The following is a 27,884-nucleotide window of genomic DNA, read 5'->3' on the forward strand; positions in this document are numbered from 1 at the left end:
TGCCCGAAACGTCGATCTTCCTGCTCCTCCGATGCTGCCTGACCTGCTGTGCTTTTCCAGAACCACTCTAATCTTGTCCTGGATGATGTCAAGCTCGAGTGTTGTTGGAACTGCACCTATTCAGGCAAATGGGGACTATTCTATCACACCCCTGACTTGTGCCTTGTCGATGGTGGACAGGCTTTGAGAAGTCAGGAAGCAAATTACTTGCTGCAGGATTCCTAGCCTCTGACCTACTCTTGTAGGTATGAGTTTACAGACTGTGCTTCATACAATTCTGCTGCTAATGGCCTGCTGTGCCTCATGAATGCCCAGTTTTATGTTGCTAGACATCTTCGGAGTCTGTTCCCATTTGCATGGTGATAGTGTGGTGCTGGAAAAAGCACAGCCAGTCCAGTACCACACTTTATCAACTGACTCTCCAGCACCTGCAATCCTCACTTTCTCCTAGCAGAATGATATTGTCACATATCACACAATGCAGAGTATTCTCAGTGTGACAACAGAACGTCATGTCTACAAGGAGTGCCCAACAGTCACTCTTACAAACATGGTCAAAATGGACATTTTGTGTTGGTGATTTGGTGAGTGAAAGATCAAACCGATTTTAATTTCTCCCTCTTGTTCGTTCCTTCACCTCCCTCCACAAACAGTGTAGTAGCTATGTCCTTTAGCAATCGGCTAGTTCAGCTATTATGCCAGTCTTGGGGACGGACATTGAAATCCCTCATCCAGAGTAGATTCTGCACCCTTGTCCCACTCAATGTTTTCTCCAAGTGGTGTACACTATGGAAGAGTACTGATTCCTCAGCCAACAGCGTTTGTTGTGTACAGCAGGATGTTGGCTTGTCTCTGTTGACATGAAACCTTGAGATTTCATCAGATTAGGAGTCAATGTTGTGGAATCCTTCTAGACTGTGGAATAGCTCTGATGGGTATGTCCAGCTAGTGGGACAGAACATACCCAGACATGGTGATAGCAGTGTTTGTGACATTGTCTGCAAGAAATTTTGCTTGGTTAGTCCATGGGACATCTATCCCAATCTTACTACAAGTCTTCAGATGTCAGGGAACTTTGCAATGTGAACATGGGTGTATTTGCCATTGTCATTTCTAGTTCTTAGGTCTACGTTAGGTGGTTCAACTGGTTTCAAACACTTCTTTTGTCTTTCCAGTGGTTTAATACAACTGAACAGAGTGCTTGGTCATTTCAAGGGGCAGTTAAAAGTCAAACACATTACTGAGGGTCTGGAGTAGTACTTAAGCCAGACCAGGTTGATACCTCATTTTTCCCCGAAAGGGCACTAATGAACAAAATGGATTTTCACTGCAATAGATTTGTTGCCATTAGGCTAGCTTTTATTTCCAGATTTCTTTTTATTGAATTGCATCATCCCACAGTGGGATTTGAACTCACAGCTGCAGAACTTTAACGTAGGGCTCTGGTTACTTGTCCAGCGATACTACCAATAGATCACTGCCGCCACCACTTTCCCTCATTGATATTGATTAAAGGATAAATTTTGGCCAGGACTTCAATTTTTCTTTCAAATGAGATATTTTACTCCTGAGGAAGAGGGAACTCTCAGTTTAATATTTCTTCTGAAAGAAAATACCTTTAACAATGCAGCCCTCCATCCACTTTGCACTGAAGTGCTGACCTGAATTTTATGTTGAACCTCTGAAGTGGAAATTGAAACCTTTGACCTTCTGATGGGATTGCAGCCCAGAGTCACGGTTGGCACTGTAGATAGGCAATAGTAAACTGAGCTCAAAAAGAGAAAACTCTGTGCTTTCTAATGGATTGATAACAGGGTGAACTAATTTTGTAAATAATCACAAAGGTTGAGAAAAAGTTATTGAAATGTTAATTTTTTAAAAAAATCAAACTTTTGGAACAGGTGGAAAATTATGGCAAAGCTAATTTGGATTTTTGAAATATTTAAAATATATACTTAAAAACTCTCAAATTTAGAAGTGTAAGGTTTTCTGGTTGCAGTTTCAGCTCTTTGGACCTTTTTGCTGCAATATTCAAAGTCCGTCGAGGTAATTGGGTACTTGTCTCTTGCTGACTTTGCAAAAAAACCTCCTTGTAATTTATTCAATTTTATTTGTTAGGTTTTTAGCTGAGCATTAATAACTGAACCTCAGGACAGCAACACGTCTCCAGTATTAATTTTCACAGTTTCTGTAAACCTGGAGCACTGCCATGTGAAAATAAAATAATAATAGTTGTGGCAGTATCTTCTGAGATTGACAACAATTAAGAGAGTCATTAAACTTTCTGCACAAGTACAGCTGTGGGGAAGTAAAATATAGACCTCTAATAAATAATGGAGCAAAAACAGAGAGAGTTTACACAGGAGAATCATTATTTTTATTACTTTCGAGTCCCATGGCATCACTCTGTCACTTTACAATTCCATTCCACCATCTTAATTACAAAAGTCATTTGTTCACAGTCGTATGAGTCAGAACCAATAACAGAACAAAAATAATATTGCACTGAATTTCAGCCCTGCTGTTTCTGTGCTTACATTTTTTTTACTAATAGTAAAATGTGCAGTGAACCTGTATCTGTATAATCTTTGATTCCAATTCTCTTCAGAAATCAACAGTGTCTTTGGACAGAAAAATGCAGAAACCTGTATATACAACCAACTTTGGGAAAATAGCCATGGATCATGAATTCTTGAAGTTCAGGGTAGGAGTTTGTCTACTACTTCAAAATCTGCCTTTTGCAGTTTTAGGATAACCTCAATTAGACTTTTTGTTTGAATGGATCATACTAAACTTCTGGCATATGTTTATGTTCCTGAATGGATCTTTGAAAAGGCTAACTGAGAATAGTGTCAGTAAGCTTCAACAGTAAAAGAACAGATACTTAAAGATGAAAACTATGGACCCTCTATAATACTTGAGGAAAACCTGCTAATAGCAGTTAAGATTAAAGTGTCACTGATGCCTCAGTTACAAATACTAGATGTACTATAACTCCAGTCACAAATAAAAGTATATTTAATGCTAATGCCAGCTGAAATTCACTGATGATAAATGTGCAGACTGGATTGAAGCTCAGTGGAAAAACCACCACAGTCACTTATTAAATCTGCTTTGCTGTTATTAAATACGTTAAGTAAACCCTTTTGGGAAAATTGAAAATTTTGACTGCACGATTTAAAATTCAATGCATAAAACACATTAATGGTATTACTGATAAATACATTATAACTGAAGTAGGTGCATAGAACAAAACTGAAACCTGACAAGCACTGCTATAACAAAAATATTTTTTACAATATCTTCAGAAACTCGGTACACTTATTTAGCAGCAACTTATTTGGCCAAGTTACAAAAGCAATGTGCAAGCGTTAACAAGAATTCCAAAACACACTAGGGCCTCCTACATCATATTGTACAATGCCTGGGGTTCACTATTATCAATGTAAGGAATTAATGATTTAGGATAAATATAACAGGTTCACGAACAGAGACTATTTTGCATAGCACATCAGCTTCAGACTACCAAAGCATTGTACATTCCACAAATGTTTGAGGCACAAGTTAATAAGGAATCCAAATTCCCAGCAAGGGTGTGCATCACAGTTTGTGACAATAACAAAAGTGATTATAATAACATACAAAACACTGAATTACCAATTAAGCTAGATTTCCCCAAAAGTAAATGGTACATCATTTAGAATGTAAAAATCTATTTGAAACATTTTAAATTCTGCATCATTACAGCATTCCAACCATTGACAGTACCTTGGATCTTATAAGATTTATAAGTTCCTCGAGATCAATAATTCATCTAGAAACAACTTCTCTTTTTTTTAAAAAGAGTTAGGTTTAGCTGGAGAAGAGATTTTTACACTGACTCCTTGCTTTAGTATGTAACCACTTTAAGCATGTGTAGAAATAAACAATAATCTGAATAAAAATGTGCATTAGGATTGATCTGTAGCACCTTAACCTTCTGTAATTTCATGAATCAGTTACGAGTTATTGTGGCCACAAGACACATTCTCACAACATCTACTTTAGCAACCTAAAACTGAATACGTTTTCATCACTATTTTTTGCACTAATACATGAGAAAGAATAATGGCGATGAAGACAAACTCTATGTATAATTGTAGAGTATCTATGCCAACAAAGCCACCCCCATTATTGTCATTGGTATATAATATTCCAGTGCAAAATATGCAATATAAAACACTAAAAGGAAACACTGAGCACTTATCTGCATGGTTATCTTTGAGTGATTTTGTATCATAATTTCTAGTTATTAACATTTGGATGTTTTACCATCAGCATAAGAAATGTTCATGTCTAAAGCTACCAAAAATCTCAATTCAACCATTCGTAAATCCTGGCAATTAAATTAAAACAAAGGTCTGGCTGTTTGTGTTATTAAGCAGCCATTAATTGCAAGAATAATCACTTAGTGTTTCAAGCTTCTTGAGTAATGCATGTGAAAGTACTTAGTGGAAAATTGTTTAAAAATGCAAAATTGGATAATACTTGGGTTTGATGATCAATTAAAAAGTGCACCTTTAAAATAGAAATAAATCAGAACTTCAACTTATTTTGAAAGGCAAATAAACGTCCAAAATATACTAACACTAAGTATTTAAATGCCTTTTTTATGGTGCCTGTATTATGTCATAGTAGTGATCACAATCCTACTTTGATTCCTACCTGCTAAATTATTGGAACTTGGTTGAGTAAAGATTGTGTCATGAAATACAATGACATTTACTGAATTTTTAAGAGCTGAGGAGAGGCTTTGTGCATTTGTGAGGGTGTGCATGCATGTTCCTATATGAAAGGAAGCAATCATGTAACTTTTATGAATCATGGTTATCTCTTTGCTATGAATCATTGCTGAAGAAACGTGTTTGGGTGACCCCTCCTTTTGGGTACAGGAGAGAACTGCAAGGAGCAGAATAGATTCTCAAGCTTAACAAAACTGCTTGCACTTGAAGGTAGTTGTGTTCTAATAAAACAGACGCACAAGGGACAATGAAACAATACTACCAGTTCCAGTTTTACTTAGGAAATGCAAAAATGTCTCAACGTCAGAAGTGTCAAATATACAATTTATAAATACTGAATTTGTCACTATCATCAAATCTAAATAGCGATACATGTGAAACTTCAATTGCATTCATGATCTATTATTTTACTTTCAAGAATATAATTCACGTGTTGTATAACTAAGTGAAACGTTCCTTACCGATGGCTTTTAAACTTCAGCTCAGCTTGGACATATTATTGAAGATAACAAAATTACCTGGAGTAGGTTGCTATCCTAAGGGAACCTTTCTAATTTCTAATCAACATTGTTTCTATAATGTGCTGAACAAATACAAATGTAAAATAGAAATAAATTTGGATTTGATGTACTCAATTTTTAATTGGAAATTTAGATATTTAATCCTTTATCACCGAGCTGGACCACCCAAGAAAAACGGAGTATGTCAGATATGATTCTTGGATGCCAGCTGTAAAAGCTGTTTCAAATTTGTTTGCATTGTACAGAAGAAAAATAAATTTAAAACAAAATTATGCTAAGTGCATTAAAAAGCTTTCCCTTTTCAACCTGCAACAAAATTGTGTTTATATGAATGTTATTAGAAATGAGTTTACAGAGATTCCCAGATATAGATTACCCTTTTAGATTTTCTTTCAGGCAACTTTACTGTTTGGCACAGTGGTACCAAAATAAAAAACTATAGTAGACTTAAATGGCTAAAATCTGGTCATATCAATGACATAGCATAATTTTTATAAGGGTTCGAGGGTGGTCTCCTCTGATCATCACCAAAACTATTTGCAAAACACCAAAGAACACTGTCATAAATCAAACAAAGATGTGGAACTTTGTAGTCTGCATGAGTTAAAAAGCTTATTAAGAGATCAAAAGTTTCATTTGTGTGCCTTGAAAGGACTTACCATAATTTGAAGATTACCGCCCTGCATCAGCACAAGATTTTGATTTCCTGTTGCCCAGTGCATTTGCATTTTTGTTTGAACAGTTAGTGGTAAAAACAGGCTTGCATCATTTATTTCCAACTATAGAACACCTGCAAGAACTCTGCTCCAGTTGGACTGCAAGGCATATTATTGTACACTTCTAATACTCAAAAGTTGCTTGTTACTAATAATACTAGTAGTAGCTGCACATTAGACACAGAGCTGTGATTTTTTTAAAAACAAACCTAAATTATCCATTAGTCTAGGCACAACCAATAGACACAGAATCTGTCCCACAGCAAAGTCAGTGTAAATATTTACTAGCAAGACTGAATTATAGCAGCAACACTGAGCAGTAAGAGAAATGCATGATATAGTGGTGTATGGAATTACTTTGCTTCCTTTTTGGCTTCATCCACACACATCTACTTTAATTCCACAATACTTTATCGTAATTAACAGTTTCAAAAAGTCGTCTATATTCAGGGCACATTGATTTTACTCTGTGATGTAGGAAAATTCAATGGTTTGATAAAATTTAGATAAATATAACATTCATTTTATGGTATCCCATATAATTATCAAAATATTACAGGATCAAGAAGAGCACTACAATAGAAAGACGTAGCAAACATAATACCTGCACTGTTAGCTACAAAGTTGTGGAATTAAATGGCCATAGCATGATGCAAAAGTTTAGTTTCAATGCTGAGAAATGGTGTGCTGCAATATTAGTACATTAATATTAGTGACTTACACATCAATGACATTATTGAGCTTTCAAAAAGCAAAATGAGAAATCAAGAAAACAAGGCAACCTCAATCTGAGTTTCAGCGATTTTGCTGGAGTGTTTCTTAACAAAAAAAAACCTGCAAAAGTCACATTAATCACCAAACAGAACAGACCACATTCAAGCCATGATAAATGGCTTGATGTAAGTATAAGTGTAGTGTAGTCGCTCCTCACTATAACATTCGTTGATATAATATGCATTCTTTACAGTCCTTTATCAATTAGAAAAACCAGAACTAACCAGCTCGTGTACAATGCACCCCTCGATACCTGATGCTTTTACATATGGCACCCAAAGGCTGCAGTTAAGAAAGGCTCCACTACTGTCACTCTATTATTGGAACATTTTAATTGCTGTTTTTATTCAAAAGTCTCCCATTTTTTCCTGAGCTGGTCCACTCTACTTTGTGATGATGCTGCCTCCTTCTTATTTGCATTAAGCAGATCAGTAAACGGATCTTGAGCCTTGCCAGGATTGGACGATTGTAATATGCTTTCAAGACCTATGGAAGGCTTTGGTGGGACTAATGGTGGCTCAGGCAAATTTTTTGTTGCACCACCCATCACTGGACTGGAATCAGCCACATTTATACCTGTTTTTCCTGCAGTTTTTGCAAAACTTATACCTCCTAGGCTGGCTGAAATCGTACTTTTCTGAATAAAAGTACCAGACTGAGGGATTACAGGGGGCTGACTGTACAAGTGGTGAAGGGAAGGTGCTGAGTAGTTCCTGTGAGGCATTTGGGGTTGGAAGAAACCTGAACTTGAAGGCAAATAGCTTGAAGCAAAAGCAGATGCTGGAGTTGGAGCAAAATGACTTGCAGAGGGCTGTACTGGAGGAAAGTGAAGAGCTGCTGGCATGGTTTGAGAAAACTGATAAGATGGTGGCTGTGGGAATTGACCGATTGCTGCTGGGCTGGGAGTTGAATATCCTTGTGTTTGGCTGAATTGTAAGGTGGCTGGTGGAGCACTTATCCCAAGGTCAGTTCCTGATGGAGTGAAACCAGTAGGAGTAGGAGCTGAAGACAAGAACGGTTTAGGTGTTAATGAACTTTTAGGAGCTGCAGATTGGCTCCCATCAAAACTGGAATTGGCACTCAATGGATCAAGAAGACTTAAAAGATCATTTCTCCTAGCCATTTCTACACTGATTTTGATAGGTTTGAGGATATCAACAGCAGATGAACTTAACATAGGATGAGGAGATGAATTCAATGATTGGTTTAAGTCTGGTCCTTGAGGTTTCTTTTCAACTCCAATTGATTCTTGTAATATCTCTGAAGCTGGGCCAGTGCTGAAGACAGGTCTCTCTTGTTTGGAGCTGTCCTGTAATACTGTTGATACTTGATTAACTTCCGGAAATACTGGCTGTTTGACTCCTCGACTGACAGCTACTGGAGGTGGAAGCACTATTCCTTTCTCTGTTGACTTCCTACCATGAGGCCTTGGGATTGTAATGCTGCCTTGTCCACTTGCAATTATATTGGAAGCAGGTGCTGAACTGTCCCTCTTTAAAGCCTCTGCATCAATCCCAGTGAAGAAACTTTCAAAATGAATGTTGCCAGGCGATGAACTACTGATAGATTTACTAGTCAGAGCCATGTCATCTTGACCCACACTGCGTAACTTTGTATGAGGCAGAGTATGATGCAGTCCTACTGACATGGTCTTGCTCTTCTCAGCTGAAGTCATTACTTTCCACTGCAAAGGGGCACACAAGAATAAAATAACAAACATTTTTAAATCGTAACAGTGCCCTAGTTGAATAGGCCTTTGAGAGGTTACATGCATCTAGAAACAAGTTACATTGCATTAATTGATTTAAGTTCTCTGGGTACTACTGTAGATTACAAAAATGCAATCAATAATGTTTTATGGGGTGGCCATATTATCAAGCTGTCTTTAACTATCATTAACGGCTCAGGATTTTGACTGACATAACCCACAGTGCTAATACTGATAATGGTTCAAAACATGGGCTTGTTTCTTTGTATGATAACATGGATAAATTTCATTTATTCATTTCCAGTATTGCTGGAAATACTTACGAGGTATCGGCCTGTTCAGCAGGTCAAACTTGGCAAGAACATGGCTAGCTTACCTCTTCACTCATCAAGCTGCTTGAACCTAAATGGAATGGACTTTTAAACAAAGTAAAGCTACACTTTTGACGAGAAGCTACTGCTGCCCAGAAAATATAACCATGGTCTTTTTTAAGTTCTCCTTTCAGTAACCAGCTCATCCAGTTATGTAGCAGAGCCGAAAACAGAAATTGCTGGAAAAGCTCAGCAGGTCTGACAACATCTGTGAAGAGAAACCAGAAAGACTTCTGCAGAGGAAGGGTCACTCGACTCAAATCATTAACTCTGATTTCTCTCCACAGATGCTGCCAGACCTGAACCTTTCCAGCAATTTCAATTTTCATTTCTGATTTACAGCATCCGCAGTTCTTTCAGTTTTTAGATAGCACAGCCATTAATTTAGGGAAGACGTCTTCACCTTCTCTCCAAGGCAAGCAATCCCATTGTCTCAAATCTAGCTTCATTACCAAACTTTCTAATTGCTCAGTATTTAACAGTGATCATGGCGGTTTCATCCATAGCTTGGACAGTGCTGTGCTGCCTCTTTTAGGGAACGTCAGTCAGATTAGGTGCTATGCAGTCCTTCCTTGGACTAAAACTAATGAGAATGCTGGTTTATGCATGAGGCCACTCAGATTGCTCTGTACTGAAGCACTCTGACACTTCTCTCCATTTAAAAATAGGTTTCTATCTGTTTTAGTCAGAAGAATAACCTTGTATGCATCCATAGCAATCTCCATCTGCCAATTTCTGGCCAATTCACTGAACCAATCCATATCCATTTACAAATGGACGCAGGAGAAGAGAGTGGATGGGTTTGTGGGGTGAAGGAGAGAATGCGTGGGTGTGGGAAGGAGTTCAGATGGAAGGGAAAGGGGAAAGTATGCTGGGGGGTGGGGGAGGGCAGGAAAAGAGAGGGGGTCGGAGGGAAGGAGGAGGAATGGGGGGGTGGGGTGAAGGAGAAGGATCAATGGATGGGTGGGGGGGAAGAGGGGGAGAAGGGAAGGATGGCAACGGGAGGAGAAGGGACTGGGGGGAGGAGGAGAAGGGACCGGGGGGGGGAGGAGGAGAAGGGACGGGGGGGGGGGGGGGGGGAGGAGGAGAAGGGACGGTGGGGGGGGGAAAAGAGGAGAAGGGACGGTGGGGGGGGGGAAAGAGGAGAAGGGACGGTGGGGGGGGGAAGAGGAGAAGGGACGGTGGGGGGGGGGGAGAAAGAGGAGAAGGGACGGGGGGAAAGAGGAGAAGGGAATGAGGGGTGGGAGGGGGAAAGAGAAGGGATTGGGGGGGGGGGTGAAGGAGAAGGGCCGGGGTGGGGGAAGGAGAAGGGACGGGAGACAGAGAAGGGACGGGGGGGAAGGAGAAAGGACGGGGGGTGGGCGGAGAAGGGACGAGGGGGGGCGCGGAGAAGGGACAGGGGGGCGGAGAAGGGACGGGGGGGGGTTTGGGAGGGAAGATGGACGTGGTGGTAAGATGAATAAACTCTGGGGGTGAATGGATAGTTGGGGCTTGGGGGATGGATAGAAAGGGGTGGGGATTGGATAGACAGGGGGGGGGTTGGGGAACTGATGGGGAGGTTGATTCAATCAAAAAGAAGTGAGTCGAGGGACATGGCAAGAGTCAGAGTTTCATGCGACAATGTGATTAAGGAATGAGATCGGGGAATAAAGTGAAAAATTCTAATTAAAGACGATGTGGCTGGTCAAGTGAACTGCTTGAAACTGCAAAATGGACCGTTCAAACAACGTGCAAGTAGATCCTCTACAATCATTCACAAGATTAGGACTTCTCACTGGATTTATTAAAGATCATTCATTTTGAACAAAACGTTCCATTCACAAGGTGTTTGTAATAATGGGGCAAACTCTCATCCTTTCTGTCACTGTATATTGTGGGAAGAATGGTCAGCAAGGGTGGGGCAAAGACTCTTAGTGTGTTCCACTTTGTAAGGTCAGGTTCCTCAGCTGAGGGATCTCCTCCCTCCACTCATCCCAAGGTGGCACGGTGGCTCAGTGGTTAGCACTGCTGCCTCATAGCACCAGGGACCCGGGTTCAATTCCAACCTCAGATGACAGTCTGTGTGGAGTTTGCATGTTCTCCGTGTCTATGTGGGGTTTCCTCCAGGTGCTCCGGTTTCCTTCCACAGTCCACAAAGATGTGCAGGTTAGATGGATTAGCTATGCTAAATGGTCCACTGTGTCCAGAGATGTGCAGCCTAGGTGGATTAGCCAATGGGAAATGTAGGGTTATTGGATTGTTGGCGAGTGGGATGCTTTTCAGAGGATTGGTGAGGACTCAATGGGCCGAATGGCCTGCTCCCACACAGTAGGGATTCTATGATTCAAAGCAAACGAACATTAGTTTACTTGTCATGCTGCCTCCAGAGTGAGTCTCCAACCCACCAGCTATGGAAGGATGAGGTCCCTCATGGGCATCCATAATGGGTAAAACGGCTATCCTTATTCAGGAGATCAGGACTGCAAAATGTTTTCAATCACTCAATCTTTATTTTCTTCTACAATCTGATAGACTTTTAAAGCTCAAGGACACAATGACTGCACTTTTCAACGCAAAGTCTTTTTTTCCCCATTTTGGTCTTACTGCACAAATGGGCCTCAGCTCTATCCTTTTTAAAAATAAATTGTTCTTCCCTCTCTGCGAGAATGTACTTCACCACCATCACTGCCTATCATGATGAAGGTAGTTATGGAGGGATGGTCACAAAGTATATCAAACAGTAAGACAATCATTTCCACAAACCTGATACCCAAATGGATTTTCCATTTCTTCCTCCTTAGGTGTCCTCAGATCCTCCATGCTTTTGGCTTGGCTGAGGGGCTGGTGTTGCGAGGTTATCTTTATATTGCCAAAAAGGTCATCCAATAAATTCACATCAATATTCCTGCCCGGCATGGAGAGGTTAGGAAAGGTCGTTGGCCCAGTCCTCTTCTCTGTACTCAAGGCCTCTCCATCAGCTAGATCAGATTCCTTTAAAGTTTTATATGGTTGAGGCCTGGTAATTGGAGAAGAAAAAAAAGACAAAGTTAGGATTGTATCGAAAAGAATGAAGCACACAGACTAACAATTTAACATTTTCCATGACTAAAGAACCTTGAAATGTGAAGTCAAGCCACAATAACACAGAATGAAAAATTTAGTTATATTATTGTCCCAGCTGTCAAGATTCCAAGTTTCATGCCAACATACAATAGCTCTCAATGTTATGCATTGTGCTAGAGTGAAAGGTATATGTAGGTTTAAAAGCAGCAAACTCAAAATCAGCCCTGGCTGTGTTAAATGGCAGATAAGACTGGTGAGGCCAGATGTCCTATTCCTACTCCAGTGTCTTGTGTCCTTTGTAACATTAATCCATGACTGCTTTCTAGTGGAATCCAGTCTTTTATACTGGTTGCTTGACTTATAGAGTCATAGAGATGTACAGCATGGAAACAGACTCTTTGGTCCAACTCATCCATTCCGACCATATATTCCAACCCAATCTAGACCCACTTGTCAGCACCCGGCCCATATCCCTCCAAACCCTTCCTATTCATATACCCATCCAGGTGCATTAAATATTGCAATTGTACCAGCCTCCACCACTTCCTCTGGCAGCTCATTCCATACCCGTACCACCCTTTGCGTGAAGAAGTTGCCACTTAAGTCTCTCTTATATCTTTCCCCTCTCACCCTAAACCTATGCCCTCTAGTTCCCATCACCGGGAAAAGATTTTGTCTATTTATCCTGTCCATCCCCCTCATGATTTTATAAACCTCTATAAGGTTACCCCTCAGCCTCTGACGTTCCAGCCCCAGCCTATTTGACCTCTCTCTATAGCTCAAATCGTCCAACCCTGGCAACTTCCTAGTAAATCTTTTCTGAACCCTTTCAAGTTTCACAACATCCTCCCGATAGGAAGGAGACCAGAATTAAGAATGTGATAGCTATCTTGACTTTTAAAGCTGCATTTAATGAGAATGCTTTTTAAAAATTTTCTTCTGTTTACAGATTTCCTTAAAGAAGTAATTCTTAAAAGGTTTTTAATGGTTTGTTTTGCAGCACAGGTTATTTTGGTCATTTAGTTTACCTTTGAAGGGTTTGTGACCTAGAACCAGTTTTTTTTTGTGGTTATGGACTCTGGTCTCCAAACAAGCACAATAATATTAGCAGACTGACCACTTCAGCAGCATAGATCATTTTGAAAAATGTTGATCATACAGTTGGTGAGTTGAACTATGACATTCTCCCACATTGGCTGAGCATCAGTCATATTACCTGTCCTCATGAATTACTGCTGCAACATCTTGGATCTTAGATTAAGAAAGTATTGAATTAATTTCTCAGTCCTGTTCAAAGGATCGCCACATTTTGGTCGAGAAATTAAAGACAGCTCAAAAGGATCTTCTGATCATTTAATATTCACGGTATTTATGGTTATAACTCACCTTGAAAGGTAAATCAAAAGCAATTTAAAACAAATTACATATTAATGGCCTGCAGAGAATACTCAAACAGGAAGTGTTATGTGAAGCTTTTTACCTTCAAAAGGAAGATCTCGCAAGTAGATTGTCTCGTAGAATAAAGCCCTCATTCTGTACCTCTCCATTATTTAGTGATGCACTAAAATTGTCATTATTTAGAGAAATGCAGTGCTTGATACATTACAGCAATTGGTTAAAAGGCATATAAATAGAAATAAAACAAAATAATCCAATTCAGTGTTATTAGTTTAGAGATATGCAGATGATTTTTGTGATGTTTTGGTCTATTTTCCAATATTTAATTTTGAATTATAATTACCACTAACATCGAAATCTAAACCGAACTATCAGGTGGTAATGCTTCTGACGGTATTCACAGTTGAGGTTTTTAAACAATACAAGTCAATTCAATTGTTCGAGCATAGTATTATGAAATGCAAAAAAGCTAGTCTGCTTTCAACAGACGTCAAAGCCAGTCCTTTATGCCAATGCCAAAACAAAAGTCCAAATAAATGTTAGTGTTGGTCACAATTTCTAGTCACTATACTGTGTGCCTGGTGGTTGATTTGTGATTGGCAAAATAGAGACATTTGAAATATTATTTTAGATTATTTCAGACAGTCAGACAAAACCAGAAGGAAAATTCAAACTTAAACTCTCAAACTAACAAAACATATAGCATTACAACTGTCACATATGCTCTTAGTATATTTTGATAACTCATTCTTTTCTAATAGATTGGGAGTGAGTAAGTGGTTACTATATTACAGACAAACATCCATTTTTCAACTGTCATGAAATAAATATTGGCCAGCTCTTGGATTGCAAATATTAAATCAGTATCATTGCACTGTTTGCCTCAGGTATAAGAATAACTAACATATCCGATGTTATTAACCAAATCCATTATAGTATGATCAATAGGAATAGCCACTAGATCGATCTGGACATAAAAGTACTGAATCATAACAGAAACCCACAAAGAAAAGGAAACGTAATAGCTTAAATTAGATACTCAATATATGTGGCCTGCTATTTTACTCAAATCTGGATAACCATGTACAGACTGTAGAAACCATACACTTTACATTTACTCAAAGAAGTCATGCAAAAATTTCTCAAGCGAAAGAATATAAATGAAAGAATCAATAGACCATTCAAAAGAAGTGAAGAGAAAGCTTTCAGAGAAGGCAGATATAGAGTCCTCTTCATGGTGAAGTTCATCATCAGAGGAATCCTCAGAAAGGAAGACTGTGTAGTGTCGTGTGGGTCTTACGATGCTGAAGAAAACAGGAAGAAAATTTTAATGTACTCACTGAGGAGCAAAGGCTGAAAATCATTGACCACATACAAAGACTAATTCATGCATAGAGATTCTGAAGGGTCAACTCTCAAACCACTATATTTCAGAAGTTGTTTAAAGCATACATTTTTTCATGTTAAGGTATCCATATTTGTTGTAGAATATAACCATATTTAAATCTTCTGGTATAATTTTACTTAGAAATATTCGTCTGCTGATTAGGGTCCACATTTAAGCATTAAATTTAATCAATAACAGGAACTGCAGAGTAACAGCTAGGTAAAGGTGTGCTACAAGAAAGTCTTATGTTACGTGTTAATATATAACAATGAGTCTCGAGGAAGAATTAACCACTGCAGAGTGAGAGAACGTGAAATTTGAGTGCAAGTTCAGTTCACCAATATACTAGAGACGTTAAAATTACTAATTTGTAGTTCTTTATATCATTCAAACTATAAAGAGAACAGTTGATGCAAGATGATGATCTTGGACACTGTATGTAAGGAATCATCATACGTGAGGAAAATATCTCTGACCTTTTGCGTTAGAACATAAGGTATTCTGAATCTGACACTAAGCCACACCCCAGGAGGCTGTATCATTCCTAGAATGGACATTCCAGGTACTGATTGACACATGGGTAAAACTAATAAGTTAGTGACTGCCCAATAGGAATGAGCCAGGAGGCAGTGACGGGATAGTAAGGACATTGAATGGACAAACTAAATTTTATTATTTGATACCTGCGACTGACAATTCAGAGGAAGCTAACTGTAACAGTCTTGAGGGGGGAATACAATTTAGAAATACATTAGTAATAAGAGAATAAATGAGAAAATAGTGTTTGATGCTGTGAGTACCATAATTCTGTGTTGCCTCATGTTGCTAGAGTGAGGAATATGGAGCATGTACATGATTTCAAGGTGGGAAAAGGAACAATTCAGTGTGAAACCAAGACACAGATTTAGCAGGATTGAGATCTTGGAAACGAGCAGGATCTCAAAGGTAGTAATGTCAAGTTTACTCCAAATTTTCCAAGGTGGGGCATGTGGCAGAATGTGTTTTAGGATTGAGCAGAGTGATACAGATTCAATTCTTAAATTATTCAAATCTTCAGGCCAAACAGAAAATCAGCGGAACAGCATTCCTCAGAGTGCCTCCTTACACCCTCTAGTGGTCAGGTCAGGTCAGGTCAGGTAAGAATTGTTCTGGGTGGAGACCTGAGCAGTACACGAATTCTCATGACCATTGTTAGCACACCGTCATGAGGGAAACCACTCCATGTTTCTAAAGGTGCACATTTCCTTGGATAAGTTAGAATTTGTTCTTAATTTAATAATTCATCAGATGTTCATTATTTTACAATGAACTTAAAACATGTATTTAACTATGCTGGTGCACACATAATCGAGAAAGCTGATTATCAAATTGACAATCTTTATTCGATCACTGGTAATTGCAAACTTTTTTTCGCCAAGCTTATGTATCAGTCATATATGCACAATCTATACAGTAAATACTGGCGACTCTGCAGAAGGAAGTAGACCTATGTATTGCAGATGATTCTCCAAACTCCTTCCATGCCAGTACATCTAGATGAAGATCCACAAAACCACAAATGTCAGTTTAAATCGGTGGCACTTACTGTCTCACAAAGCAGCTGGAAGAGGACAATGGCAAATTCATCACACGTGCAGCAACATAAACTGCAAGGGCAGTGTCAGTGTGACAGCTCCATCACACTCTATACGTCTCTTTAATTTTTATCCTGTTACTTTTGACTTATTTGCAATGATGGACACATATTTTCACAAGATCGCAGTCAACAGAGATTGCAACTTTGGGAGCACATGGTCAGAAATTGTGGGAAATATTGCAGAAACTAAGATGCTGTATTTGAATAATGATTGAGCTGAAGACATTATTTGCAAAACAAAAGAAGCCAGGAATGCTGTCCTGGCAACTGCAAAGGTGAAGGCAGATTTTCATAATTGTGAGAGGTGTTAATAGAGAACAGTGGAAAAAAATTGCTTCTACCAGCAGGAACGTTGGTAACCAGAGGCACAAAATTAGGGTAAGTGACAAAGGGACCAGTGGTAAGACAAAAAATTATTTTTAATATGTGTTATGATGCATTGCCTTAAAGGGAGGTAGTACATTCCAAATAGGATCAGGATAAATGTGAAGCAGACAAAAGGCAGGAATATGAGCAAGGAGCAGAGGAAGACGGCTAAAAGCAAAATACTGCAGATACTGGAAATCCGAAACAAATACAGAGAGTGGTGGAGAAACTTTGCAAATCTGACAGCATATGTGGATAGAGAAACAGAGTTAAAGTTTCAAGTCCAGTGTAACTCCTCTTTGGAATATGACTAATTAGATAGCACTTCCAGAGAGCCAGGAGATAGCTTGATTGGGGGAATAGAATCATACAATATGGAGGAGACTGTGAAATATTAAATTGAGTATGATACCTTGGGGTTAGATGCAAACTTTTGTTCAGGTCAAAAGTTTGGAAAACTATTCAGAGCTGTTTTTCTGCTCCTTGCCAAAGGAGGTACAGCTCCAAGGAACTTTCTTACCAAAATAAAACTGCAAACGATTTATCAACTGTTTATCTAAGGTAGCTTTATATGTATTTTTCTTTTTATTTATTATTTTATGGAAGTTGGTGTCATTGGTGAGGCCAGCATTTATTGCCCATCCCTGATTACCCAGAGAGCAGCGAAGAGCCAACCAAATTGCTGTGTGTCAAAGGGTCATATTCAACAAGCATGACAGATTTCCTTCCTTAGTGAACCAGAGGGTTTTGTTTTCATCAATTGACAATGATTACTGTGGATGCTACTAGATTAGTTTTTTAAAAATTTAGTATTTTTATTGAATTCAAATTCCAATGACTGGCACCGACTTCAAACACTATTTCAAATTTATTTGTAACTGCATCCCTCCAATATTACATATTCATTGTTTAATTATCAAGTGATTGTTCATTATAATGAAAAAGTTTGTAATCTTAGATGTCTCATTTAATCTCCAAGTGTGGATTCAATTTGTCATGTCCAAGGACATTGATCAGAATTCAAATGCAACTGTAGCTGGGTCAAGAGATTTTTATGATATTTACTTCTTTATCATAGGAAATAACTTGTTAAAATATAATTGTTGTGTAAGAGCATTGAAATAAACAGAAAGCCCTGAAAACAAAAGATATAATAATTTACATCTCAAATTTTAGGTTTATAGCAGCACTTGTTGTCAAATCACGGAAATTGAATAAAAGGCTTCACCTTGTTGAAATGCTCAATAAGAAACATCATGCCTTTTGATTTGTAAGATGCCTGAAGGAGGTAATGTGTTCCCATACAGACTTCATTTAACATGGTCAGGAAAGGAAAATTAAAATGTAATTCTGTAATGTGTTGCAAAAACATACATTTTTTTCTGGAACACTTTGCACAGAATCAACAATGTTCTTAAATGATAAAAATAATCTGTTTATAATAAGAATCATCACAATTCTGAAACTAGTGTTATGACCACAATTCAAAGCAGTCAGCATGTTAAACTAGCCACAAACCCAAACTCAAACACTGCACCCATAATATTGACATTTTGACAGCTTCACAAGTGGAAGAAACTGTACAAAAACTCTGCTTAAGGAATGGATTACCAATATCCATTGGAATTCCTATGGACTTTGGCACCTTTCTGGACCTTTCCACATTGTGACCCCAACCCACCTCAGCATCATTAAATACCATTTATTCTTGACTGGACACTAATTCTTCTTCTAAAATCTGGATGCTTTAATTTCTGTTTCTTTGGCAGATGCAGAAAATACTTTCCTATAATTTCACTGCAGATACAGTTTTTCCTACTATTACCATCTTAACTATTAGGAAACTTGTCCAGACACAACGGTGCAAAAGAACGATGAATACACAAATGTGCTTTGAATGTAAATGCACATTCAAAGTAGTCAGTTGATAAAAATACATTTCATCCTGGATTGACTTCTTGTATACACATATCTTTCTCAAGATTGCTGCATGGGTACATCATAAATTATGATTTTACTTTTTGCATGAATCCAGCTGTGCTGGCCATTAACATTTAAATGATTCTGAAAATAAAAGCATTCATTAGTATGGGAACTGCATTTAATACCGAAGATGATGGTTGCTAAACAAACAATTTCTCTTTCTATTTTGCCAATATGACTCTCTCCCAGAGTTGCCTCCCCCGCTGGTACTTTCCACTTATTATCATCTTGTACTTACCTGACAACTGTCCAAGTGTGCTCAATGGCAAAATAGTTAACCAATGAACTCAAATCTGGTTATCACTGGTTGTCATTTCAATCAAGCAGGCTTTTGTAACCTGGATGGTGTCAAGCTTCTTGTGTGTTGTCAGGGTTGAACTCATCCAGGCAAGTGAGAATGTTCCTTGTAGATGGTGGCAGGCTTTGGGGAGTTAGGGGATGAGTTTCTTGCTGCAGGATTCCTAGCCACCAACCTGGTCTTGTAGCCACTGTATTACTGTAGCTAGTTCAGTTTAGTGTCTGGTCAAAGAATGTGGATAGTGGGGGATGCAGTGATGGTGACACCATTAATGTCAAGGGTGTTACATACCAGACCAAAACAAATCAAGGAGGTAGTTTTTATCTTATTTAGAGGCATATGTAAGGAGTTGTGTTTCAGATGTGGTTCAATTGGTCAAACTACTAAGGTTTAAGCAAAACAAACTTTATTCTTACACCACAGTTAAAAGACAAACAAAGAACTGGAATAATTTTAACTCGATAAAAATACTTAACAAAATAATGTAAAAACCGAAAGAACTGCAGATACTATAAATCAGAGACAAAAACAGAAATTGTGGGAAAAGTTCAACAGGTCTGGCAGAATATGTGAAGAGAAAACAGAGTTAACGTTTTGGGTCCAGCAATCCTTCCTCAGAATGGAGGAAGCTCTGAGAAATGGTCACAAAACCTGAAACAATAACTTGGATTTTTGAGCTGAGCTTTTCCTGCAACTTCTGTTTTTGTAACAAAATAATGTATCATTTAACTTCTACTCATTAACTGTTTCAATATAGCAGCATCCCATAAACACATCTGTGGCAAAGGCAAATTCAGCAAAACAGATTTCCCTCGTTCACTATCTCCTCCCATCCAGCAGAAGGAACACTGACAGAATGAATCTAGCATCAGAAAGACAATGCAAGCTTTTGCAGCAGCAGAGAGCGAGCTGTATCTAGCAGCTTCAATTCAAAAACCCCAACTTCAACAACTGAAAGCAAAACTAAAACCCTGGGTCTGAGAGGGTCTGACTCCACCCACTGATGCTTTTGTCTAATTAAAAGAAAAAAACACCCAGAGCTATTTGCTCTGCTTTCCATGGAGCAGAGACCTGGGGACCAGGTTTACAATGTCTCTCTTCAAGAGAAACAAGACAAAACAAATCCCTCTCAAAGCCACATCATCGCAAAGGGCAATTATCGATTTTTGGAGATGGTGATTGCCTGCCACTTATGTGGCATGAATGATATTTGCCACTTGTCAGGTCAAATGAGGATGTTGTCCAGATCTTTCTCCTAGTTGTCCAGATCTTGTTATATTAGGGCATGGACCAATTTAGGAACTGAACATTTAGGTGCTGAATGTTATGTAGCCATCAGAGAATCTCCCCACTTCTGACCTTATGATGCTAGTTTAAAAAGTCACTGATGAAACAGCTAAAGTTGGTTGGGCCAAGGACACTTGCTGAGGAACTCCTGCAGAGATGCCTTGGAGCTAAGATGACTGACCTCCAACAACTATACCCTATCTTTTTTTGCACAAGTATGACTCCAACCAGTGGAGAGTTTTCTCTGGTGCTCATCGATTCAAGTTTTGCTGGTGCTCCTTGATGCTACATTTGATCAAATGTGGTTTTGATGTCAAAGACTGTAATTCTCACCTCATCTCTGGGGTTCAGTTCTTTTGTCCATGCTTGGATCAAGGCTGTCATGCGGCCAGGAGCCGAGTGTCCTGATTGAACCCAAACTGGGTTGGTGAGTAGGTTACTGCTGAGCAAGTGCTGTTTGATAGCACTATTGATGACACTTTTAATCAGCTTACTGATGATTGAGAGTACACTGGTGGGGCAGTAATTGACTGGGTTGGATTTGTCCTGCTCTTGTGTACAGGACATACCTGGGCAATTTCCATATGGTCAGGTAGATGCCAGTGTTGTAGCTGTACGGGAACAGCTTGGCTAGTGGAATGGAAGTTTTACAGCACAAGTCTTCAGTACTATTGCCGGAAATTTGCCAGGGCCCATAGCCTTTGTAGTGTCCAGTGTCTCCAACTGTTTCTTGATATCACATGGAATGAATTGAATTGGCTGAAGACTGGTGTCTGCAATGTTGGGACCATAGGAGATGGTCGACATGAGTCATCCGCTTGCCCATTTCTGACTGATGAGTGTTGTGAATGCTTCACATCTCTCTCTTCTGCTGTTATGTTGGCCGCTGATGTAAGGACACATTCAGGGACCACAGCAAAAACAAGTAAACAGGCAACAATAGGAATTGAGTCATCAGCTCACCTCATAGCTCTTAAATAAAACAAAGATGGTGGAATTTCCCACATGATCTCCCATCATAATTTGGATAAAAACTGGACAAAATGTGTAAGAAATATTTATCCAGGATTGCCACTGAAATTACAGCAGGGGAACAGAGAAGACTTTGGTAAATTCTACCTCTTCCTTGCTGACATTTCATATTATTGGTAACTCAACTATTCAATTTCAGTGAATCAATATGGTCAGTCTTGTATTGAACTGTTGAGCCATCCTTAATAGGGAAGGCTTCTCCTGAATAATGACTCCTTGTGGCAACATGATCTCTTAAAGCACTGATCACTTTCTAGTATTTTGATTGATTGGTATATTTTTGAATGTGAGTTCTGATTGAGAGTGCAGGTAGAGCATTTCAGTGGCCAACCTAATCCAGTCCTTGCCTAACATCCACCTCCTGGCGGGGACTCTTGGGCAACAACATCAGAAGCCCTGGCCGTTTTTCTGTGTCTAGGTGGAGAGATGGTGATAAAATGCTGCAGCACTGCACACACCATTTGATATGAAAGTAAAGCCCTTACTTAGAGCATAATAATTCCTAACTTGAAAACTGTAATAGGGGTAAAGTTTTAAAGGATGCTGTTTCTTATTTGTCACAAATGTGGGGAATACTGCACCCAACACATTTCATACAATTTCTTGAAATACTGTGCCACTTCAAGTGTATGATTATATATCAGACTGTTCATTAGGATGCTGAAGTGCAGTCATAATTATCTGTTGCTCAGATCCAATATAAGGATGCAGGGAAGAGCAGAAGTTATATAAATCACAAAAAAAAACCCACAAGTCTTAGAACATTGAAATGTTTAACTATTATAAACAATTATTTTGCAAATGTGACTACAAGGGTCACATTGAGCTTTCCTCGGTGTTTCTCTTGATTTCCAGTCTCCTGTTAAATGACTAGAAATATAATCTCAACAAAACACTATATTCTTAATTAATCTGATTCAGTATCCATTCTGACGTTTACTACCTGCTTGGATCTCACACTGAGGAATCTGTCTGTGGAAAGGCAGGTCGCAGCAAGGGCTGGTACATAGAAAACAACCATAAATAAGGAAAAAGATTTTCTGTCTGTCTCAGCTATAAACACCATCAGGCTCTGCATGACTGCACCAACTCCTGCCTCCTAATCCCTTGGCTGAGTTACAATGTGGATGACTTGCCCCTCTATTTTAATGTCTCGTTATCATGTCCTCTGTTACTGTTAGCATGTGACAAAAATGACAGCAGAGGCTGTTCCTTGTAAAATATCATGTAACAAATACAGCTCTACAAAATTCAAGATTCGCTTCATAGCTTATGATGGTGTGGGTTTATTTTAATGAGGAAAGACCACATCTTCAGGGTATTTTTTTTCTGCCAGAATGCATTAAAAAGTGAATTTCAATCAAGTGATTAGAAATGAAATGTGACAAACCCAAACGTATATAAAATAAATTGACACCAATAATAAAAGGAATTTTCAGATTTTTGATTTTATTATAAAAGGAGCCTTGTCAACTAATATGAAATTGTTTAAAAATGTAAGTATTCTATATGGATATAGTGTTGAAAATCTAATAAATAATTATAAGCCATATATTTTCTGCATAGTTAACTATAAAACATGAAGCAAGTATCCAGTGTATAGAAAAGTGTGAGGATTCCTGATAACATGCTCTTTAGACCACCCTACACCAAATCTCAATACATATTTAAATACACTTCAGGGAACAGTTTCGCACTCAATTGCTCTGCATTCTGCAACAACATTACCCTTCAAGATGCACTAAGACCAACAATTGAGCTTTCAGCCAGAGCAAATATTAATTGTGTGTGGTAGCTGTGTTCAGCAAACATGAAATTCACAAAAACTGATGCTGATCCTGTTCTTAACTTCTCTGCCATCCTGCTGTTCAACTGAAATCCTGAGTGTCTGACACAGAAAATGGCTAATAATCACTTTTGCTTCAGACCTGGTGAAGGTGAAAAGACAGTTCTTCAGAACATTATTCCAAAGCACGGTGTCACTCAAGATTCTTGAAGATATCATCGTAAACTTTTGATCCACAATGCTTGTCTAGAATGTGCCAAAATTCTAGTCTTCATTCTTACAATGGGAATATAGAGAATTAGGCATGCTCGGAAAGAGTACTCAGAAAAAAAGTGTTTCATGCTATTAAATAAATACCAGAGGCAAACATTAATTCAACATTCCATTAATCCATTTAAATTTTTACTAACTGTTGACAAAACTTCCTATTTTCAGAGGCATTATAGCCACAAAACATGGACAAATCGATGAAATCCACTAATTTATAAAATATTAACCTAAAATTTGTTTCTTAGAAAACCAATAGCTTATTTAAAAGGTGAATGACCTCAGTTTTTTTCGTTCTTATTCTGGAAGCGTTCATTAAAAATTATTTTAATTTGTTGTCACTTCCCTTAAGTTGTCCTGTGTAATACAGCCTCCTTTGGCTCAAGGAAGACAGGCAAACTGCTTCAGAGGTTTTGCCAAAATCATTCTGTAATTTGCCACTGCCATGCATGTCTATGATTATTTTTCCCACTCTGTGGAAGTGGCTGCTCTCCAAAACTGGGGCGATGGAATATGAGCAATCAGAAACACGAGCTAGTGCCATATGGCTGTATGGCATCTGATCACACCTCACTTTCCCACTGGTGCTGGATGTAGTTAAATACAAAGCACAACTCTATGCTGCAAAGGACACCCTTTTGCACAAACATGCTGTCAGCTCAATATTCCCTGAATGTAAGGAACCTGAAGTGAAGTCAAACTTTTCTGCACCAATTAAACAATCAGCCAATTCACCTAGAGACATTTATGTGTGTTTTATTAACTTAAAGTTTATCATCTTCACAATGGTATTTTCTCCTGTTAGATATAGCGAAATAAACAGAATTTTTGGAATTGCTTTCAGCTTTTGCATCAAAACACAGTTGCCACTTGTTCTTTTTCCCCCACACTGTACCCACAGCAATGTGACCCTTCACACTAATCTCCACTGTTATTTTACAGCAAGTCTGCTGCTGTGTGGCAGGAGAGCAAAAGGAATTCACAGCTTAATATAAAAAAAATGCACAGCATGTGCTAGAAGACAAGTGGGTTGCTAGGCCCTGAGATCTCTGTCAAATTATTCTGCAATGCTCTGCTGCTCAGAAATCACTTCCACTAACTCATTCCCAACTACCTAGTTTAAAATAAATATGGCTCTTATATACTTTGGTATGGAATGAAAGGATTCAATTCAACAATTACTTACACTAGACTCTTACCTCAGTCATCGTCAAGTTGGCATAATGGTTGCTCACATACAGAAAGCAACTGGAAGTGAAAAGGCTAGCCTCTGTCTTCTAAATGTGAATAATAAGTTGTAAAAGAGGTCCTGGATATTAAGGCACAAGAGCATTGAAATGAGGGTAATGCCTGCGGGTGTGAATTAACAGCATAATAACTTCCCAGTGACCAATCAGCTGGTCTGGGACTTCAGTGAGGTTATCTGGTAAATAATTGAGCCACGCACACCAGAAGATTCTTAAATTTGAACTCTGGTCAGATTTCAGGTAGCTGTGTTAGGAGTGCATGAGTAACATTAATGACACCGAATCTGACTCTGGCGAACAAATCAACCAAGGTTCCTGCTTCTATTCAAAAGCTCTACTGCAAGTGTCCTGTGTACATTAAATAATGCTGGGATTTTCAGCAACAGAGAAAGAAAGTTTTTCACATAACTCCTCAATGATTTTAATGTGCATTTTGAATTGACTTGTTATTTAGATAAATACAGGTGTTAAGGACTAAACAAGCTTCCAACCAGATGCCCACAGAGATTGTTAGGAAAGAGACAGCAATCTGTATAAGATCTGGGACCATGCTGCCCATTAGATTATCCTGCTCATCACTTTCATGGATGGCAATCCAATGGAATGGATCACCATTTCATTCCATGGAAATTTGAGATGATGAACAGTCAGTGCCAAAACTCTCACTGGTTACTATTCTTCCAGTGGCACCTATCTCCAATGTACCTGTACTTGGAGTGGTGCACCTGTTAAAAAAAAATTCCACCATCCTTCTTCCTGAGGACTCATTTCCCAAAAGCAGCCACATTCACTAATACAAACATGCTTCAAGTTTTGTAAACTGTTTGAAAGGCAGCTGGGAGAGAAATGGGAGGATCTCAGGCTTTTTGTTTGGTGTAATGTTGTCCTGATGTATGTTCTTTCCCTGGTAAGGGCAGGCGGAATAATGAGGGCTACTAGTTGGAGGAGAAGCTCTTGAAGATTCAAAACAACGTTTGAATTTAGGTAGAACCTTGCAATGATAGCTGCAATGTAGGACAATGTTCAACCCCATCAAATTAAGCTGAGACTAAACTCAACAAGGTCATCCAGATTCTGGATTAGTGGTGCTGGAAGAGCACAGCAGTTCAGGCAGCATCCAACGAGCAGCGAAATCGATATTTCGGGCAAAAGCCCTTCATCAGGAATAAAGGCAGTGAGCCTGAAGCATGGAGAGATAAGCTAGAGGAGGGTGGGGGTGGGGAGAGAGTAGCATAGAGTTGCAGTGGGAGAGGGACTCCCTGAGATTCTTGTAGAGAGAGGAGGAAAACTTCTTCAAGGCAGGCATCCTTGCAAGAGGATTCACCTGCAAGGATGCCTGCCTTGAAGAAGTTTTCCTCCTCTCTCTACAAGAATCTCAGGGAGTCCCTCTCCCACTGCAACTCTATGCTACTCTCTCCCCACCCCCACCCTCCTCTAGCTTATCACTCCATGCTTCAGGCTCACTGCCTTTATTCCTGATAAAGGGCTTTTGCCCGAAATGTCGATTTTGCTGCTCGTTGGATGCTGCCTGAACTGCTGTGTTCTTCAAGCACCACTAATCCAGTATTTGCTTTCCAGCATCTGCAGTCATTCATTTTACCTCAAGGTCATCCAGATATCCAGGCAGACATCACAGCAAAATAAAATGATTATAAAACCTGTGGATGGTTGACAGCAATTTCTTAAGTCTGGTCCACCCATCATATCATCGTGCCACACACCATTGTGGGGTTAACTCCTGATGATTTTTGAAATGACCTAACAAGCTCCAACTTTATAAATAATCATTTTGCTAATAAGTGTGCTATGTTGGCACCACCCATACTGCTGTTTTACAAACACAATATTAACCACACTAAGAACTACAGATGAGTCCAACAAACAAGAGGGAATAGCAAGGAAATGGAATGCCCTGAAGGTGAAGAGACAGAAAAATGACATGTAAATGATGTTGGTTAATGAGGAAGAAATTAGTGGACTCCTTTGATAATATCAGAACCCTAAAGAATTACGCTGCATCCTTTACTTGTTGTAAACAAAAAGTGACATATTTCAAATGAAATATTGCACTGCAATATTGTGTGATTAAACAAGAAACAATAGAATGGAAAAGCGAGTTTAGAAGCCAATACTTAGAGTACAAAATATAACACCATCTGAGCATAATTTCAAGATGTTATCAGAACTCCAATTCTCAGAAACAAAGTTCCTGAGGTCATCAAACATTCTGCTGTCTACATATAAGTTTCCACCAAGTCCTGTTCACCCAGCAGTCCTGTTCCTGTTGATATATCCTGACTCTTTGGTCAAACAATGTCTTGATTCAAAAATTCTCAGATTGGTTTTCAAATCTGTCCATGACCTGGCCTTTCCTGATCCATGTATTTTCCCTCCGAGCTACAACACTTCAGGATAACTCCACTCATCCAATCCCATAGAACATTATACTACAGAATCATTATGGTGCAGAAAGAGACTATTCTGTGTGTATTCCATCATGTGTGTACTGGATTTCTTAGCATTTTACCTTTGCTCCAATCTCCTGCCTTATCTCTGTAACCCAGCACGTTGTTTCTATTTAAATTATCGTCCCAAAGCTCTCTTACCACACGTAAGGTTGACAGATAATTACAAGTTTTTGTTAACGTGTTTAGATGAACTAGCAGTTGCTCCCTTTGATTGCATGGTCTCCATACCTTGCTAATTTACCTAATTACTTTGAGTGATAGTTAAGAAATATGATTCAGGCCTTCCCACTCCCATATCCTTCTAAAGCTAGTCTACCAAAAATCTAGTGCATTTAGTCTTATTAACACCGCACCAGGAAACAAAATGAAATGCTTAATTGAAATGCGTCAATTAAAAAAATAGATTTTACATATTGAATGTATTAACCTCTATGACACTTTATCTCAAAGGAACTAAGCAGCTCATTGGGATTCACATACATTCTAAGTGGTGAATTGTTTGCTAAATATTAATGATGTTCATATAGTTTTATATACAGAAGCAATGGAAAAATGCTAATAAAAGATGTAAATTCAATACATTGGGGTACATCCTTCCATTCTTTTTCTAATGGAGTTCAATTATAAATTACCTGACCAGTTCAACAAAGGTCAATGTTCAGTCCTAATTAAAAAATATTAGAAAACCTTAGAGAAGGTTGTTCCCATTGTCAAATTAAAGAGCTACATGGAATAATCTACTAGCAGGTTACTGCCAATTTAGAAATACAGCCCTCACAGATTTCTTACACATAATCAGCTCATGTGGACTCTTAA

The 27,884-nt window shown here is 38.8% G+C and overlaps 1 protein-coding gene across 4 annotated transcripts in view; it reads right to left on the reverse strand.

Moving 5' to 3' along the window:
- Positions 1-2,354: 2,354 nt before the first annotated feature.
- dennd1a (DENN/MADD domain containing 1A) overlaps positions 2,355-27,884 on the reverse strand; it is a 525,508-nt gene continuing 499,978 nt past the window's right edge. For 2 of the 4 annotated variants that reach the window (XM_072566188.1, XM_072566187.1), the window contains 3 exons: positions 14,490-14,615; positions 11,614-11,866; positions 2,355-8,476 (listed from right to left, as the gene is read on the reverse strand). In XM_072566188.1, the coding sequence (XP_072422289.1) occupies positions 7,136-8,476; positions 11,614-11,866; positions 14,490-14,615 (1,720 nt within the window). In that variant the 3' untranslated portion in view covers positions 2,355-7,135. The remainder of the gene's footprint in view (positions 8,477-11,613; positions 11,867-14,489; positions 14,616-27,884) is intronic. The other 2 variants (XM_072566190.1, XM_072566189.1) reach the window with 1 other exon arrangement.

The sequence above is a fragment of the Chiloscyllium punctatum genome, chromosome 49 (assembly GCF_047496795.1).
Source record: "Chiloscyllium punctatum isolate Juve2018m chromosome 49, sChiPun1.3, whole genome shotgun sequence".
In the NCBI taxonomy this organism is placed as follows: Eukaryota; Metazoa; Chordata; class Chondrichthyes; order Orectolobiformes; family Hemiscylliidae; genus Chiloscyllium; species Chiloscyllium punctatum.